The sequence below is a fragment of the Chaetodon auriga genome, chromosome 22, assembly GCF_051107435.1.
Source record: "Chaetodon auriga isolate fChaAug3 chromosome 22, fChaAug3.hap1, whole genome shotgun sequence".
NCBI lineage: Eukaryota > Metazoa > Chordata > Actinopteri > Chaetodontiformes > Chaetodontidae > Chaetodon > Chaetodon auriga.
Window position 1 is genome coordinate 2,526,775 of NC_135095.1, and position 18,745 is coordinate 2,545,519.

At 39.3% G+C, this 18,745-nt stretch overlaps 1 protein-coding gene across 1 annotated transcript in view; it reads right to left on the minus strand.

The window, feature by feature from the left end:
- arhgef39 (Rho guanine nucleotide exchange factor (GEF) 39) overlaps positions 1–16,754 on the minus strand; it is a 62,973-nt gene extending 46,219 nt beyond the window's left edge. Inside the window, exons 1-4 of the mRNA XM_076722518.1 lie at positions 16,672–16,754; positions 11,574–11,745; positions 7,206–7,300; positions 1,661–1,781 (exon numbers count right to left, since the gene is read on the minus strand). Coding sequence (XP_076578633.1) covers positions 1,661–1,781; positions 7,206–7,300; positions 11,574–11,723 — 366 coding nt within the window. The 5' untranslated portion in view covers positions 11,724–11,745; positions 16,672–16,754. The remainder of the gene's footprint in view (positions 1–1,660; positions 1,782–7,205; positions 7,301–11,573; positions 11,746–16,671) is intronic.
- Between the last annotated feature and the right edge of the window lie 1,991 nt (positions 16,755–18,745).

Below are 18,745 nucleotides of genomic sequence, written 5' to 3' on the forward strand. Positions count from 1 at the left end.
TCCCTATTGTTGACACCATTGTCATGTCAAGGTTAACTGCTGGAGAGTGTTGTGTTTTGTTGCACCGGAGAGTTTGCTCTCAGCTCCTAAATCACAGATACAGAATGAGTCTTTTCTCTCACAAACTAGTGTAAATGTAGTTGTAAGAGTACGTTGGAGTCAGAAATAAATATGGACTAACCGTCTGAGCCTCGTCTGCCTCGGATTTGTGCTGACCCACTCACAAGAGACGTCACGATAAATCATTGATTAAATGTTATTTTGTGATTGCCAATCGTTCTGGACCTCTGACCTTGAATAAAAATCAGACGCAGACCTTTGAGTAATAAGTCTGAGAACCCCTGGTATAGAATATTGTGTGTGTATCCAAAGCTTAAGATAACATTGGAAGAGTGCAAATATATAAAATAAACAAAAACAAATAAACAAATTACCAATAAAATGAAAATCCCAAAATGCCACAAATATAAACTGGTTAACAGTAAGTGTCATTATATATAACCTGGTTAATGGTATGGATGATAGATATGTATGAAAAGTGCTATATAGATATCAAATCTTAAATCCAGGTAAATGTATATGGTTGATTCAAAATGTTAAATGATTATGTCCATGATACTGCACAGTGTCCCACAGCGTACCGGAAGTCAGAGAGTTGTAATGAGTGTAATTCACGGAGAGACAGTCAACCAGAGAGGAAGAGGAAGATTTCAATAAACAGAGCAGACCTCTTCTCCTCTCACCCGCTCCACTGTGAAAGCCAGTGTGCCATGTGTGACCAGCCCTGCAGTGTGCGTTGGTCAGCCGGTCTCATTTGTTATGGCTGATCGCTGCTCACTTGTGCTAATGTTGATCTCTGAGGGACGGCGTAGAAAGTTCACAAAATGTTTCACGCTCATCTCGCAAACTAATTATTTAGGTATTAATTCAAAAGACACTTGCAACCATTGCCTTTTTTACAAGATAAGTCTAGCATGTGCTGCACTGCCCTTGCAGGTGAGTTCTGCCCTTTTTGTTCCATCAACATCACATTACTACCAACTGAGAAAATAGATTTTTGACATTTGTGAATCGATTCTGAGGTGCAGGAGGTAAGATTTCTTCAGTGAATGGATTGTTTTCACACGCTCCTAGAAAATAGCGCTGGATACCACAAGCTGGTAGAACATCCTCAGCGTGGTAACGCAGACGTTGAATAACTGGAGCCTTCGCAGAAAGTAGCTCTGGCCTGTCTTGTACACAGCCTCAGTGTTCTAAGCTCAGTCCAGCTTGTTGGAATCAAATCTGAAGTTGCACCTTACTGTTAACCAGTACAATTTTGACAGCCCTGATAGGCACGGTGGTATCAAACCTGTCAACATCACCAAGAAATAGTTCTAATACACGACTCTGAGTAAAACCACTGTTGAACATAATAAAATCACATAAACAATTCATGCTATACAGTACACACATGAAAGAATACAGTAACCACTTCTGCGTTTGTTATTGTGTATTCAGTTCAATACTGGTGGAATACATTGGATAATTTCCCAACAGAGACGATTAAAACATCACATCACACATCACATCTAATGTAATAACCAACTTGTGAAATGCTCTAAAGTGCAACAGGAGAGTGACACAGAGGTGTGCTAATGTGGAAATACTGTGTTCCTACCCCAAGCACTTTGCTGGCATTATAGATGTTGTCCACATATGTGTTGTAGTGGTGCAGATGTGGACAGAACTGGTCAAAGCCACGGCCAAAGTAGCCATTCTCCAAATGGACCAACAGAGATCTGCAAAAAAAACAAAAAAAAAAACAGGTTAGATATAATAAAATAAAGCGAATGTGAAATTTAAATTTCAAACTTGCGAAAGTAACTGTGTCTTAACAAGCCATAAGTCAGCCAGCAAATGGCAACTCAGCTGTAGTAAAGTAATGTTTATTCTTATTACTCTTCAGCCTGGCTTTGACTTAGAATGGTTTATAGACATTATTATCTTATTTTACTGTATTAATGGGGTTAGGGTTCGGGAATTACGACTTTATTGTCCTAATATTTCAATTTTATTCCCATAAAAATCCGACTTTATTCTTATAAATTTACAAAATCTTTGATTTTTTTCTCATTGTGGCCCTAATACACCGTCACTATGTATTTATGTTATTTCATTGAGTTTTTAATCCCTCATCAATTTCATTTATTTAGTTTTGTCTTTTTAATATACTTTTACTCTTGCTTTTATCTATCTCTTATTATCAATATCTTATCAATGACTTATCAATGTAGCTTTTAAATCTATTTCATTGTCATCATTTTCACCTTTGTCTTTCCAAATCTATTTTATGCCTTTTAATCTAGTTTTTATTTCACTCTTATGGTCTACTCTTGTTTCATCATATATGAGCAGTTTGCAGTGCACAAAGCTAATAAATAAATAAAGTTTGACTGAGTGATATTAACGTAGATGTGAGATACATTTTTAGTTTCCGAGTTACCACAATATTTGTATTTAAAACTGTAATTTGATTTTTTCCCCAAGCCCAAATTCAAATACACCATACATGCGTAGAAAATGTTGACCCAGCCAATATAATTCATCAGGTCACTGACACTCATTTTTTAGGGCATGCAAAGAAGCAGTGTGACATCATTACTGAGTCGCAACAACATGCTTAACTTCAACACAGGACATGGCAGAAGTAACTATTTCAATATGTGTGGCATATTTTTTTGTGCATCACAGACCTTTGACACATTCATTTCAAAGTGTCCCCCAGTGAGCATTTAGCCTCCAGTCAAACCGCATTGGACTTTGAGTTAATGCACATTACCGCCTGAGAATGCACTGCTGCTCTGCATCAGTGAAAAGAAGGAGCTCAAATAAGATGAGATCACATCTGAAGCATCATTTTCAGGAAAGGCACACATGTTTAGAGACAGTGCGGAGGTTGAGCAAAGTTCAGAGGACTGCTTCCCCGTTAATGGGGGGTTTAGCAGGCGAAGCTCTGTAGTGTCATTTGAAGGCCTCTCCCTGTGGGTGACGTATTTACTGGGACCCAGACGGTGGGTCTACCTTCAGGGCACCCGGGGCCACTTTGTAGTGAGAACACGCCCGCTGAACTCAGAAACAAAACAACTGGATCAAGGCAGAGGCAAAGCAGTCGTTCAGCCTGTCAGGCACATTACAGTAACACGGACGCAATTGGTTGGGGGTGTTGACACTTGTGAAGGAGCTTGTTATCCAAACTTAGAGGAAGTACCACACACACACAAACACGCACACACACACAATCCTACTCTCTAATGATGTTCCCAGAGACTTCTGTTCGTACATGCTGTAAGAAGGAGCACTTTGCTGTTGAAGTTGATTTAAATAGATTTTAATGAAGTTGTGCGCCAAGGTAGCCTCTGTTCATAATCAGGAGATGCAGGAGCAGCCGAGAGAGTTCTAACAAGGGCAAAGGGCGGGAAAAACTGTGTTTCCGTTTTTTTCCCTTCTTACTGCCAGAGGCTATTATGATAAATATGAAATTATGGATTACATTTTTTATACTTTTTTCACAGCAATTAAATTGTCTGGCCATCAGCAGCAGGATGGAGATAACATTAGCATTCCGCGTGTGTCACGTTAATCCACATTAATTCCAAGCAGTTGCGACATCTGGGGCGGATACAACCTCGACCAAACAATTCAGGCCGAGGCGCCTTCATTTGGGGAAGGCTTGAACAGAGGAATACTAATTGTTACGACACAGTGTGAGCATCCGCTTAACATAAATGACTACTTATTAATTACATTAACATAACCACAAATCACTGACAAGAAAACAAAGCAATAAGGCAGCACTTTGTTGCTCTCAGTGAACTGTACAACGTGATTCATGCTGTGTTGAAACATGGTGACTCGTGTCACTCCATGTCTGATCTACCTCTCAGACTACACCTATTCTCATTATGATCCTCCCACTCCATATTTCAAATCCAATACTGATTGTATGCTCCTGGATCCACTGACTGCTCTTTCAAGTTGTTGATTCTTGTTTGTCATGTTAGCAGCTGGGGATAATTGGGCTGCTGCTTCTGCTGCCTGCTCTCTGTTCTCCATAAACAGTGAGAAGCAGAATGAATGGCCTGGCATATCAATATATTCACATCTCCTTTTCTTATGTAACTCAACAAAGCTTAATGAAGGCAGAATTCATTACTACTAGTCCCACTGCACTCTGGAGTTAAGTAAATAAAGACAGAAACATCAGATGAATATACCTCCACGCTGCACACACTGACACACTTGTACTACTATCAGAGAGCCATTAGGCTGTGCAGAGCTGACAAGCACGGCTCTCACACAAGGTTTCTGGCACTGGAGTGGTTGCTTGCTGCTTTGTGAAGATCAACAACCCACCTTAGAAATCAGAGCCCAAATGCGTACATCATCTCAGTGATGTGTGTGGGATTCTTCAGATCTACGCAACATTCACCATCCAGCTGGAATTAAACGGGAGCATATGGTGACCTGTGCGTTCAGCTTTCCATATGTTCATGGTTTCTCATCAGCTCCTTAACATTTCTCTGTGTTTCGATTTGTTTCATTAATCTTTTAAAAAACTGAACACAACTTCTCTCAGTATCTGGAATCCTGACAAGGAACCTGGTCCTCTTTCAGGCAAAAGTGACAGAACAGTGAAACAATGACAAACAAGAAGCTCTAAATCAAATCAATATAAAAGCAACCTTGGTGCATCGTGTCAGTATCAGTGCTTGAAAGTCACTTGACAAATGTCAATTACTCATTACATATAACTTACTGTCTAACAGACAGCCAGCAAAAGAAACACAAGATGTAAACAAGACAACTTGGAGGTACATTTCTCTGCTTTTGGCAGTATCTAACTGCCCCCCCACACCTCCTGCTGCTGCACCAGGCTAACATGTCTTGGACCAGTCTGGTCACTGACCACAAAGAGACCAAACTGATATCAACCCTTCATCAAACACCTGGTACGACAGCAAAAACGCTGAGCCCCAAAATGTCAAAATTTTACTTCTTACATCATCACATTACTGGAACACGTTACTCAGTAATGCGTCACAACAATACTCATTATATAATCCATTTACACTAAAAGGTAACATGACTGACCATCAGAAATCCCCCAAACATTGTATCAATGGTTTACCATGCAAAGTACAATAAATGTTTAATGTCTGAGTTTCTGTATCGATACTGAAATGTGTGTATGTGTGTGTCTGTGTGTGTGTGTGTGTGTGTGTGTGTTTCCATTTAACAAAAGAAACCAAAGTTCTTGAATGTTCAATATTGTCTAAACAGAAGCGGCCAAACTTGGCCTAAATAAAAAAAAAAATCCAAAATTGCACAAATTGATTGAAATCAAAGAATATGAAAACAATTCTGAATCTGATCACTCACTCCAGACTTGGTGTTGGGAAACCAAGCATTTGCTGACAGAAGCAGCAGCATGCATTTTACAACATGTCCCTTGATTATAGTGAGCCTGTTTGCATTAAGACTTACAGTGGATAAAACTTATATTGAACTGTTTCATGTGGAACAGATGGATGACAGAGTCACTTGCATATCCATCTATGAGAGACAATTATCACCACTGTTATTATGCATTATTCTTGGCACTGTCGCACAGATATTCAATGTATACCAAATGTTAAGAGTGACAGCAAGTGAAAGGAATATGGGAAATTCTATAATCAATCATTTGGCAGTGGTAAATCAGTCTTGCACTAACATACTGTCTCTCCATGGACCATTTTTTAAATGGAGTGCTTGCTATTATGTTTCAACCATTGATTCAATAAGGGGCTCATAATGAAGATGTATGGGAACTGCGGAACCATTTATCCAATACATCAGACTGTGTAATTCATACTTCAATCTTCATTGTAGCATTCTCAACAAGAGAGCCTGTCAGTCCGAAGAGGATTAAAGCCCGAGGGAACCTGCACCATTCATTATTTATTCTGGAAATAGAATTCCCAATCAAAGGTATCCGAACCACTCACTCCACAGTTTGTAAGTTATGCAGTCTGATACTGAACTATTTATGCTTTGTCCTGTGTTCAAGGTGTAGACAGCAAATCGGATGGGCTCATCACATTTAGAGGCTAAATGTCCACATTGTTAGCTGTAAATGGTGTTGAAACTAAATAATAAATACATAAATACATTGGTTATCTGATTGCTGGAGTGTATTGGTGGGAGACAGAACAACCAATAACAACCAATCATTCACACTCAGCATGCGTCTGCAGGCCAAATTTCAAAAGGCATGCACCAGGATTTCATGTTGACCATAATTACATAATTGTGGAGGTTTATTGGTGCGTGCATACATCTGTGAAGCCCTGCGCTTGAGCCTGAGAATTCTCAGTTTTGTTTGTTTTGTTGTCTAGAAGACAAAATTACTGAAGATCATGACAGACTGGAACCAGAATCAATCCATAGTACAATAATTTACTAATAATTAACTGAAAAAAGTTAATTTAGTGTTGATCCACCTTTTAACGCCAAGGTTGGTAAAATGTAGCAGATGCAGCAAGGACACCGAATGTTGTTATCTTTAAACATAATATGATCAAAGTTGAACTCCTATCACTTTGAAACAAAAACATCAGTTTTGGCATCAGGAATCAAAAACCTTATTTTTGTACTTTATTGATTTATGGATACCGTGGCTGAATCCAGTGCTTCAGCATGTACCCATGTACTAACTTCAAACATCAACTTTCAAGTTTCACTTGGAGATTTTGGTTTTACAGCACGCTGACGGCGAGATCAATCTGACATCTAGACATGCGGTGAGATCAGCTTCTCTCAGCTCTGACTTCCAGTTGGCCACCCTGCCCCCCTCAGATCTTCAACAGCAGGTCCGACAGGCAGCTAGAGTTCATTCATTTTCTGTGCTAACAATAATGCTGTTCACTTGTGGTATCACCTGGAGTAATTATGCCTGATATGCATTAATGTATCCACTGGGGAAAAGAACACCTGTACATTACAACATAATATCATTGACTTCTAGTAATGGAGAAGATAAGGACTTGCTTTGGTAAACTAAGAGTTTATCTAGACTGCATTCTTATGCAAGAGATAAACTGCTAATCATCATCCCTTTACATGGTCTCTCCCCACCATCTCCGAAGCATAGCTATTGTTTAAATTATTCAGAGGATACTTACTGGTTTACGGAATGAATGGCTTTAATTGAACTGAAGATGCTTTCTCTAATGTCATGCCTCAGGGTTCCTTTGGCCTTCAAGATCTCCACAAAGTACTGTGGGAAACAAGAGAGGAAAGGGAGATAAAATGACGTTATTTCTCAGCATTTGCATTAATAAGCTCGAAATGGGATGCCTCTGATTGGATAGACCTTTGATTATTTGTTTTTTATATAAGTAGGTGCTTTCACTGACATCTCAGTTCCTCACTCACTCCCAACACAGAGACCAAACGTAATACCAATAACACATTGCAAAAACATTTATGACTCTTGACAACAGGGACATAGAGGTTGGTAGTTTTTTGCCCAACAGTCCAGGCTGACTGTTAAAATTACATGGTACTGTATGTCTGCATGGCTCATATAAAGCACAAGTAGAGAGGGATGTTGTTGTCCCACAACACTCACAATAAAGCGACAGCTGTGCTGGTCTCAAGTCATTTGAAGTGAAAATGGGATTAGTAAATTGAATGCGCATTAGGCCTAAAAATGACTCCTAATTGGAGTGAACGGGTGGAGGGTGAGTAATTGTGTAGAAATAAGGCTGCAGCAGTGGGTGTAAAAGTCTGTTCTCTCCACAGGGAAGAGTACCATAAATGCTACCTCTTATTCTGATAATACATATGTACTGTACAGCTCCACTGCTACAATAAAACACGTGAAGTGCTCTTCTGCTGTCTGTATGTTCAAGCTTTTGACTCTGAACATGTTTACTTTGGAAATTTTGCCTTTATTTGCTTTATATCTTTTATTATGGAAACAATCTTAGTGAAACGCAGCTTTAAGGAGTTGATGATGGCAATGAATAATTTATCACAGCATCACCATGTGATACAGCTTTGCAATGCGTGTGAGTGAAACAATCTGAAACGGTTGTGAATCCCTGTTTTAAAACGAGAATGCAGACGTAATGTAAGGTGAGGTGTTTGTGCGTGAGGTGAATTGATGGTGCCTTGCTATTCTAATTTGTCCACACATCCAATACCAACTCCAACAATTCCATGGGAACGGCCACCATATTCTTACAGCGAACCCGTCCCTCCTAATGCATGTACTAAGTCTATCAAAGTAGGAGGTTTATCCACAATTAAAATCACAGAACCCAATAAATTTTCTTCTGATTTTCAAGTGGTTTGTTTTGTTGCAAATGCTAGGCAGGTATTTATGGTACAGGATATTTGCTTAAATAAATAAAATGTTTTATCTTATGTAGATAGTCACAGTATTAGTTCTATAATATTATATTTAAGATTTTTCTTACAGCGTATAAAATGGCTTTACGGATATAATTTTGTTTTGTCACCTGAAACTCTCAAACCACAAGCGTGTTAAGTCTGTTTGCCTGTGCTGTTGTTTGTCCACATTGAACCAGGTTTGATTAAAGTTGACTTTTGACTGATGTTATGCTGGTCTGGCAGCGGTCTGCTGGAACAAGTGGTAACCTCAGCTAATGTCAGGTATCAGAGCCAAGTTAGTCAAAACGGCCACTGCCTGGATTTTGAGGTGCATCAATTCATGCAGTTACAATACAGGTGCTTGGACTGCCTAGAAAGATGAAGAAAGATTGACAGAAATCATTTCCATATTTCATATAGCAAATGAAAAAGATGCTGCACATGAAGGTCTGTAGTTTGTTTCTCTCTGCAGTTGATTTTCACATTAGCTATGATAACAGACATTAGCCAATGTTAGCTCTGACAGCAGACATTAGCCAATGCTAGCTCTGACAGCGGACATTAGCCAGTGTTAGCTCTGACCGCTGACATTAGCTAAGGTTAGTGCTTCCAGCAGGCTGCTGTTGGATCAGCATAACATCAGTTAAAAGCTAACTTTAATCCAACCCGGCTCAACCTAACTAGTGGAGCCCAGTGCTGTATGCTAGGTGGAAGGTCATGTCAGAGGCTTAGGAGTGGACCTCGGGTCCAGAGAATGAGAAATGAGAAAATGTCAGTCATTTTCTGTCACCATGTCCGATCCCCATGAAATTTATGAAAGGCAGACCAGAAGAGCCAAGGTTTACATTTTCCCAGAGAGTAGCTGTAACAAAAAGTACTGTAAAAATAATACCTCGATAACAAGACCACAATATGATATTGCAATATAAATATATATATATATGTAAAAAAAAGACTTGGAAAAAATGCCCTTATTAATAAATTACTGTATAGTGCTTTTTTTTTTCATATAAAATTTGTCTTAACTTAAAATTGCTTCTGGTTCCTTCTTTCAGAAAATGAAAGTTGCCAGCCATGACCTACACACAATTTCAAAACAAAAACAATGCAGCACTCAGTAGCAGTCCTGTTATACAATTATTTAAAGAGCTGTTCCATCAGGTGACCACATCCACGATCAGTTTAGGTACTGGCAAATTTAACAGTCTGTATTTGGTGGTCAGCACAGCTGTTGAACGCAGCTGAACTCTGGTCAAAAAAAAAAAAAACAGTCACATGCCTCACTCGCTTGTGAAGCAAGGTAGGTTTAAAGTGTGTGCACAGTGGGCACAGTCCGGCCTGATGATGGGAGTCTGTCTTCCTGACTACTATACCTGCGCCCTCTGCTGTTCAAACAAAAAACTATAGTTTTCAACAAGGAGCGATAGTAAGTAACCATGTAGCGACACGGTAGATAGCGTCACAGTACCACGACGGCATCCATCCATATTTCTGTCGCAATATTGCAAGATTTGATATATCGTTACAGCCCTATTCATAACAGATATTGAATTATCCCTCTTTCTCCCAGACAGGTATGTAATATAGGGAATGGTGATAATTTTAGCTTTCTGAATAAAATTTGTGTTATAGAACAACCAAATCTGTTAGTGGTAGCTAACACGAATACTAGGTCATATATAATTATTATCTGAAATACTGTAGCCACAAATAGATGTAGTGCCTCATCGCTATGCATCCTTTAATCTTTTTAGCTGTTTAAAAAAGAAAAACAATATGAAAAATAAGCTGTGTCTTTCTTTCACTCATTTTCAAAATAAATTCACAAGCTAGCTACACTGAACAAAAATATAAATCCAACACTTGTTTTTGCTCCCATTTTTCATGAGCTGAACTTCCATATTTTAGAGAAATGGTCTTTTGTGTATATGGAAAATGTTTTAGATCTTTGAGTTCAGCTCATGAAAAAAGTGTTGCATTTATATTTTTGTTCAGTGTAGATCATCCTTGTGGCAGAAAGTGGTGGAAACACTACTGCTTTGTGCACAGGGGCCATCAAAATCAACACAAAAATGAAAGTTCCTTGCAGTTACTTAAATTTGTCCTGAAACTTGAGTCCTTCTCTCAAAGTCCCTGTCCTCAATTAGTTGTCCCAATTTAGCAGCAAAAAAGACTGCTGAATATCAGAGCCAGTATTTGGTTGACATCTACAGTTGATGCCCCAAGTGAAGGATTTCAAGTATGTTGGGGTCTTGTGCACAAGTGAGAGAAAAATGAAGGCTGTGGTCAACAAGTGGGTTGGTGAGGCATCAGCAGAGACATACCAGGCTATTGTTGTGGAGAGGCAGCTGAGCCTGAGGGCAAAGCTTTCAATTTACCAGTCGATCTACATATATTCTGGATTCCGGCTTTGGGCAGAGACCGAAAAGAACATGATAATGAATGCAGTTTACTTTGTAGGGTAAGAGAGAGATAGGGTAAGGAGTTTGAACATCAAGAGGGACTTCGGAGAAGAGCTGCTGCTCCTCCTTTGCATCAACAGGAGCCAACTGAGGTGGCTCAAGCACCTGCTTTTCCAGGCATGACCAACTGGCAAAGCCCCAAGGCAGACCCAGAACATGCTGGAGGGATTATATATCTCATCTGGCATGGGACTACACTGGGATCTCCCAATGAAGCTGGAAGACATTGCTGCAAGAGGAATTCCTGGACAACCTTGTTCAGCCTGCTGCCACAACATCCTGGCTCCAGATATGCAAGAGAAATGGATGTGTGTAGACTGATGGATGGATGGATGGATGGATGGATGGAAATGAAATGGTAAGTTCTGTAATTTGGCTGAGGTGACCCTTTGAGAAGAGGTAAACTTGGGTCACATAGAACAAGTGAGGTGATATTTTCCATAGGACAAAGAATACAGTACCAGGAGGTTGTGGAGAAAATCAAAATCCTTGCCAAATGCCAAAATCAAGACATCTACAGATCATTTCACCACTACAACAAACTTTACTTCAAATAATATAAATTATATTATTATAGTATTAAAATAAAATACAAGTAAAAAATAGACCTTGAAAGTCACTCTATGTTAGAACATAAACTCTGAGTCTTCAGCAAGTTAAACCAGTGCGCCTGACAGCTACAGTACATACAGTGGTGACCAGCTCCAGCTGCTGGCAGTAGCGCTGTTCTGTCTTCACCAACTCTTTGGCTGTCCGGCTGCGCTTTCTCTCCCAGCGTTCCCTCTGCTCCTGGATGCTAGTGCATCCAAGAGGACCAGGCGGACCACAGGAGAAACTCATGGTAACAGTGGTGAGGAAGACACTGTAGAGACACAAGCAGTTGGAAAAGGCCAGGTTTACGGACAGGCATTGTACTAATGATGAACTGAACATGATGCCACATTCGAAATGGCTATATACATGCTTTTAGGCTGTATTTGTATAACTTCAATCCACACAAGTTGTTGCACACGATGTTTAAACACAGCGCACAGGCACATTATGACCAAACAAGCATGGGCATTAACAGGTACAAAATACCATCAGTCAGCAAAGGAAAAGGCAACCAGTTCAATTTAAGCAAGGACAACAAGGATAACATTACACTCAAAAGCAACAAAAATACTGGGAGGACTGGTTCCAAATTGCATTACATTTGCAGTGAAGTAATACAACAAAGCTCCAGTGAATCTAGTTCCTTCCTATCATCAGATTACCCATCTCTCGGGTAAACGTTCATCTTATGGAAAAAAAACAAAAAAACAAAACACATTTATAATTTCTCTGTTTTAAGAGCATAAGGGGACGCTACACAGTAGTGATTGTTTGCCATTCTTTGTGTTGTTGTTTACTTCCGCCCTCCAAAACTGGAAACCAGCTAAGCCTGGCCTGCTAAATAACTCAACTGAACAGTTTCATACTGCATACTACTATGAAAAACAGTATGCAGTATGCAGTACATACTGAATGTGTTGCGTGACCATGTGACCATGTCTTTGGCTAGGTGGATAGTGATAGAGTTTGTAATCTCGATCCACTGTTTGCTTTTTCTCTCGTAGGGAGTCCCTCCAGCAAACGCGCCTTGAACTGACATTTGGCGCAATTTTTCTTTTGCTTTTCCCGTGTTACCTGCTGATGTGGAGGGCGCTGATCTTAACTTCATACACTGTTGATATTCCAAGACGTGCATTGTGGCTAAGGTGGTGGAGCAAATTGCTCATGCCTCTGGCAACAACTTCCCAACAATACTTGCTTTTTCTTTCTTAAACCAAAAAAAAAAAAAAACAGGCACGGCTCCTCTTTTTTGGGACAAGTTCTTCTGTGGCATCATGTTCTACTAGTTCTGCAGCTTCAGTTTCTGAACTTTCAATGTCTATCCCATCCATCTTCACTTTAACGTAACACCAGAACACTACAATTTACCCTCACCATGCCCCGCACCATGTGTGTCTAGAAGCGCAACATTGAAAACGGTCCCATCTGAAACAGTGTCGTGCGGCGCAGCATTCCAATCGTTATGTAATCACATACACCGGTGTGGTGGTATATTAAAAATTCATGTCATAACAAAAATATACACCAGTATTCGGTGTGACCGGTGTACTGCCCAGCCCTAGTAGGAGGTGTGGCTACCAAAATAGTGGCCATTCTCTAGGAATTATGGGAATTGGTGTTGGACACAGCTACCAAGTAGCATAGCGATGTGTCATTGATTCACCTCATACACAAACAAGTGTCTGGTTACATAGCTAATAAGAATCACTCTTAACTAGGCACTAACTCTGAGATGTGACCATTTGAACTTATCTCGTATAAACACCATCTTTGCTCCATTTTCTAATTTTGCTCTTGCTGTACACTAGCTGACTCAGCCAATCAGAGCCATACAATTACTGCCTCTTATCACTTTCTACAAAAGCATAAACAAATGCCTGTGACTAAAATCGTAGGTTTCATTATATTTCTATCCTGCTAGATGATAAATTTTCATTCTTTTTTTAAAGTGAAATATTTAACACATAAAAGGAAAGCTGATGACATGATAAAAGTGAAAAAAAAAATGTTCATTGATCCATAGAAACTGTCTGAATTCCACAAGTTATTTATAACTTAAGTTATTAATAAAGTATAAGAACAAAATCTTGGCAGATTATCGCCTTTCAAAGGTGAGGTTTTACTAAATGATTGAATACTTAAAAATGTTTGGACTGTTTGATAGCAATTTGATGAATGTCTTTTTTGCTATAATCACAAAATGCTGTCACACGCAATGTTTGCACTGGTCTACTATACCAGCTGTGGTAATCATCAAACCCTCCCCCAGCTGACCTACAGCCATGGAGAAGCGGTGTCCTCCCAGCATTCCCTCATTAGTGTCATCTCCTTTGTATTAGGAGAGCGAGGAGTGTGCAGAGAGCAGAATTTTAGCACCAATTAACCCCTGTACTGTCCCTGAGGATCCAGGCACTGTAAACAAGAGGGCCTGATCAATGCTAACCAGGGTACACCTTTCCCACAGGAGGGTACTGACATGGTGAGCCTCACTGTGACTGGATGATGAGCTGAACTAAGGTGCCATCCAACAATACACCTCTGCAGTTTATCATGAAGCCTGCACCAATTCTCCCAAGCTGCCTCTGTGCACACCTAAAATCACCTAACTGGCTTTTGTTCAACCTGAATAAAAATTATAACTGGGTTAGACAAAGCAAACATGCTTATACTCACTCGTGAAACCTGCCTAAAATGCCAGGCTTAATCCCACATTAAATCATCGTTATTATGACAAATAGACTCATATAGTGCCAGACTGACACAACTAGAATATTTCTTGCAACCTTCATTTCCACTACAAAATCTGAGTATGGAAACATTTGAACATGGGGGGGGGGGGGCTGCGAACTTAGAGACAGTGAGATAATATAGATACCATATGCTGACAAAGAACTTGACTTTTCAGTTTAAATAATTATCTATTTGGATTCTGTTAATGTCTTTTCATTTACTGAAGTGTCAAAGTTAAGGAAAGCTGTAAAAAGTTGTGTTAAATTGCCGTTTCTGAATTGTTTTTATTTGTTTACATTTGGGCCACCAAAAATGAGCATGAGTGTCTATCCCTCCTAAACAACACTCTGTCCATTATGAAAATGGCAATGATAAATGAAGTATAGCAACCTTCTTGCTGGGGAGTCTTGATAGCAAGCTATATAACAAGAAATGATCATTAACTTGATCAGTCACTAGTTAAGATTGTCATCAGACAGACACGCAAACACACATTAGGTTTTCATCACTTTTACATACATTTACATTCATTTCCTGGAGGCTTACCCGAACCTTACCTTAACCTTTACTCAAGTCTTCACCCAAAAGTTTAATGAGTTACATTATGGGGACTGGTGTTTTGTCCCCGTATGTATGGCAAGTCCCCATAATGTGAGTAATACATGGGGGGGGCGCGCGCGCATACACACACACAAATGTATTTTTGAAGATTCTCATGATGGGGCTGAGGATGTCACAGTTGGTGGAAGAAACTGCAAAGTAACTGGAAGGAGTATGCACAGAAAAAGAGAAGAATAATCGGAAAGCCCCACACTTGGAGGAGCAAGTGTTAGTATTCAATGACAGGAAATACTGAGTGCACACACAGCTACAATAATGGGCTGAGGAGGTACAGCAATCAGGTTGGTGGTTTGATCCCTGGCCTCAGCAGTATACATGTTGAAGGATCCTTGAACAAGATACTGAACCCCAAAATCCTCCTGATGCTCTGCCATCATCTCTGCCACCAGTGTATAAATGTGTATGTGAATGTGTGAATGCTCACTTGTGTTGTGAAGCATTTTGAGTCGTCAGAAAAACCAGAAAAGTTTTAGAGTGAAGGCATTCACCTTTTGCAGGGGAGAACCAGGGTGAAAGTTACACTTTTCAGATAAACATCATTTTAAAAGTGAATTTTACAGACAGAAACTAATTTTCAGTGTGATCAACAGCCCACATGTGTTTTATCAATACCAGTTGCTATTTTGTACATATGTGGAATGATTTTGGTATAATTTAACTTTGAGCAGAAGCTGCGCATTGTGACTTTGGACCTGGTCAGTCAGAATCAAAGTAATACAGTGGCATAAACTTGAATTGTTTATATTATTCTTGTTTTTAATAAAAAAAAAATGTCTGACAATGCCCTGTTAATATGTAATTACAAACACATTATGTCTTTTATCTTAATAACACAAGATCATATTTTCAATGTAAAATTTCAGTTTCATCAAAATGTTTTAACAGTTTTTCAGGGTTAGCCAGACTTTTCTCTGTTGTTCTCACCTTGACTCTTGGCGTATTCTTTTTTAATGAATGCTGTAACACACACAATGTGCTGGTATTGACAGAAGCACCAAAGAAATGCTCACTGTTACTTTGAAGAGACAAAAGAAATCAGTTACCATCATCCCAACTACAACTCCTATTAATCCAACTTGCTTCTATACTGAAAAACTGCCAGAGCAAACAAAATAATATGCCACACCATCATGACTATGACACATGAAACAGTAAACACAACTTGTCATTCAAAAAATTAGTGAATTTACTTGCTGTGATGCAAAACAGCTTTTAGAATAACCCTCCGCCAAATCATGACGTTTCATGACGTATCTACGCAATTTTACGTGGTTCTGGGAAGTGTTACGTTTGCAGACAAATATTCCAGACTTCTATGGACTCCGAGAAAAGTCACTGTGTTACTTTAGTCCTGTGTTACATTTGCACCGTTTCTCATATACACTGTGGTATGCAAAACTTTCATAATATTACTTTCGGTAACATACTGAAAGCTCTGAAACGCCCACTGAGACAGACACAATCACGATTCGAATAGCTGAGTTTTGGGCTGCTGACATTTCACTGAAAAATTTCTTGTTAGAGAAACTCAGGTAACGTGGCCGTTACCGGCAAATTACAGCGAAGACACTGTGAAACATGACGTGAAATAAAACCAAACCTCTGTACACTTTTACGTAAAGTAAAGGTTGCATGAAAGCGTAGTAAGACGTTTTCGAAAGGATAGTAACGTTATTGACTGAATTTGTCACTGCGAAAGCGATATGAGCAACCTCTGGAAAAAATGCAACAACAACTTAACGTTCTTTGTTACAGTAACACTGCTGCTTCGTGAGAAATAAATATTAACAGAAAATATCTTTACGTCGCGTATATACTGTGTGTGAGGTAATGCGAAGCTTACCTTCAGGTAACGTCTCAACTTTTGATCAAGGCGCTCTTTTCTTGTTGTGCTTCCTTCTTCCGGGCTGCGATGTCAACGCGCATGCTGATTGGATGCTCCACACTGAGACAATGACGTCGGTCTGCGCGCACAGCTGGGGAGACACTTGCAGATACTGGAGAGACTTATGAAACCACGCAACAACAGACACACCAGAAACGCCTTGGACTCACTTCATTATTTTTTTCTCTTTAGGGAAATTTGAAGACATTCAAAATGTTGGCATTAGCCTTAAAACCATGACTTCTACAATGGCATGTGTGTAAGTGTAAAATTGTAGAAGGCAAAAAACTTTTCATGTCATTACAAATCCCAAATTCCCAGAATTATTACGGAGAACATGACCTCAGTGTGCTCAGTTTTAGTAAAGGCTATGTATGTGAAGGAAAAAGACTTGGCTGTATTCAGCATAAATACATTACAGAATTGTTATGATTTCATCTCAAACTGACTCTGTTAAGCGTGTCTTAAATGAGGAAACACTGTTCAACTTGGTCTTAGACTTGTTTATTTTGGGTTGATGTCCACAGTTTTGTCAATAGGAAAATGGGCGCTAATGCCAAGAATCCTTTTAGCGTTTGAAATTAGAATCAGTTTAAACTAATTGATTTAATATAGTCCTCTGGCTTGTACCGTGTGTTTGTATGACTAATACCTTCTCTTTGTTAAAAAAAAAAAAAAAAAAGACAGAAAAAATGTATGTATAAATAAACATAAGAAATAAACATGAAATAGAAGTGAGGTAAATCTGGCCCTGCAGACATACAGTAAACTGCAACGATTACTCACTTTGTGATAATTATCTTCTTTCTATTCTTTCCCGATGATTTTGCTCACAATTTATTTTGCATGTCCATCTTATTTCAGTGTTAAAAATATGTCTCAGGTCCTCAACATCAGGCATTAAAGCAGGACCCACTTACTGTGTTAGGTGATATAGTACTTTAGTGGTGGAAACCCCTAAACAAATAATAGTAATTGAATTTTTGTGACACACAGACACCTAGCAGCCTTTTGTTTTCTCTGTTTTCATTTTGCAGTCTTCTCTAACCTTTTCTCCAACCACTGATAGATTTCACTGTGGCTGCATAAAGTTGTATCTGTTTACTTAAGATACAACTGTAGTGTCAACAAGTGGTGAGAGATGCAGCACCGGGTTGATGTAAGAGTGGGTCCAGAGCAAAGCCCAGCTCAGCGGTTTGCAGCTCATTATGAGATGCCTTCAGTAATCAGGCTGTGAAGCATGAGGATATAGCATGAAATCTGCGAGGACTGAGGACTTTCAAGTGGAATACTGAGATGCATTTTTAGGGAGCACATCCCACACTGTAGTTCATGTTGCCTGCAGCTCCACAGAGCAACGAGAACACTGACATCTAGTGCTGCAAGACAGGACACAAGTCAGGAGGGGAGCTACTGGAAAACCAGCAACTCAGCTGCACACGTGTGGTGTGAGATATCCTATGTCGTCTCAGTGGTTTCAGATTGTTTCAATAGATACTCACCTGCATATCGCGATTGCAGAACTTGCAATCAGAACTTGACAGCTGTCAACTGATCATAAGAATACAGGCCCTCCCACGCAGGGAAATATCTTTGATAAAGAACAACGTGCATGTTTAGATAATCTATTCTTAGTTGTTGAATTAACACCTGCCAAACAATTTGTCAAATAGCTATACAACAGATAAACAACTACGATTATTGGAACTTCAGCAAACAATTCTTAGACTATCTATAGCTTTTACACTGAAGATTACTGTACACTTCATCTTCACTTCAGCAGTCCTGTAGCTCCTTGTTCCTGAAGCAGAGTGGAAATGTAACTGAAAACACATCACAGTTAAACTGTGATAACGCCAGATAAACTCACAATCAATGTCCCTGTTTCTCTCACAAAATACAAGTTTGATTACCATTTTTATCAGAAACAATATTTTATACAACCCCAATTCCCAAAAATTGTTATGTTGTGTAAAACATAAATAAAACAGAATGTGGCCATTTGCTAAACCCTTGAAAACAGTAAAAAGAC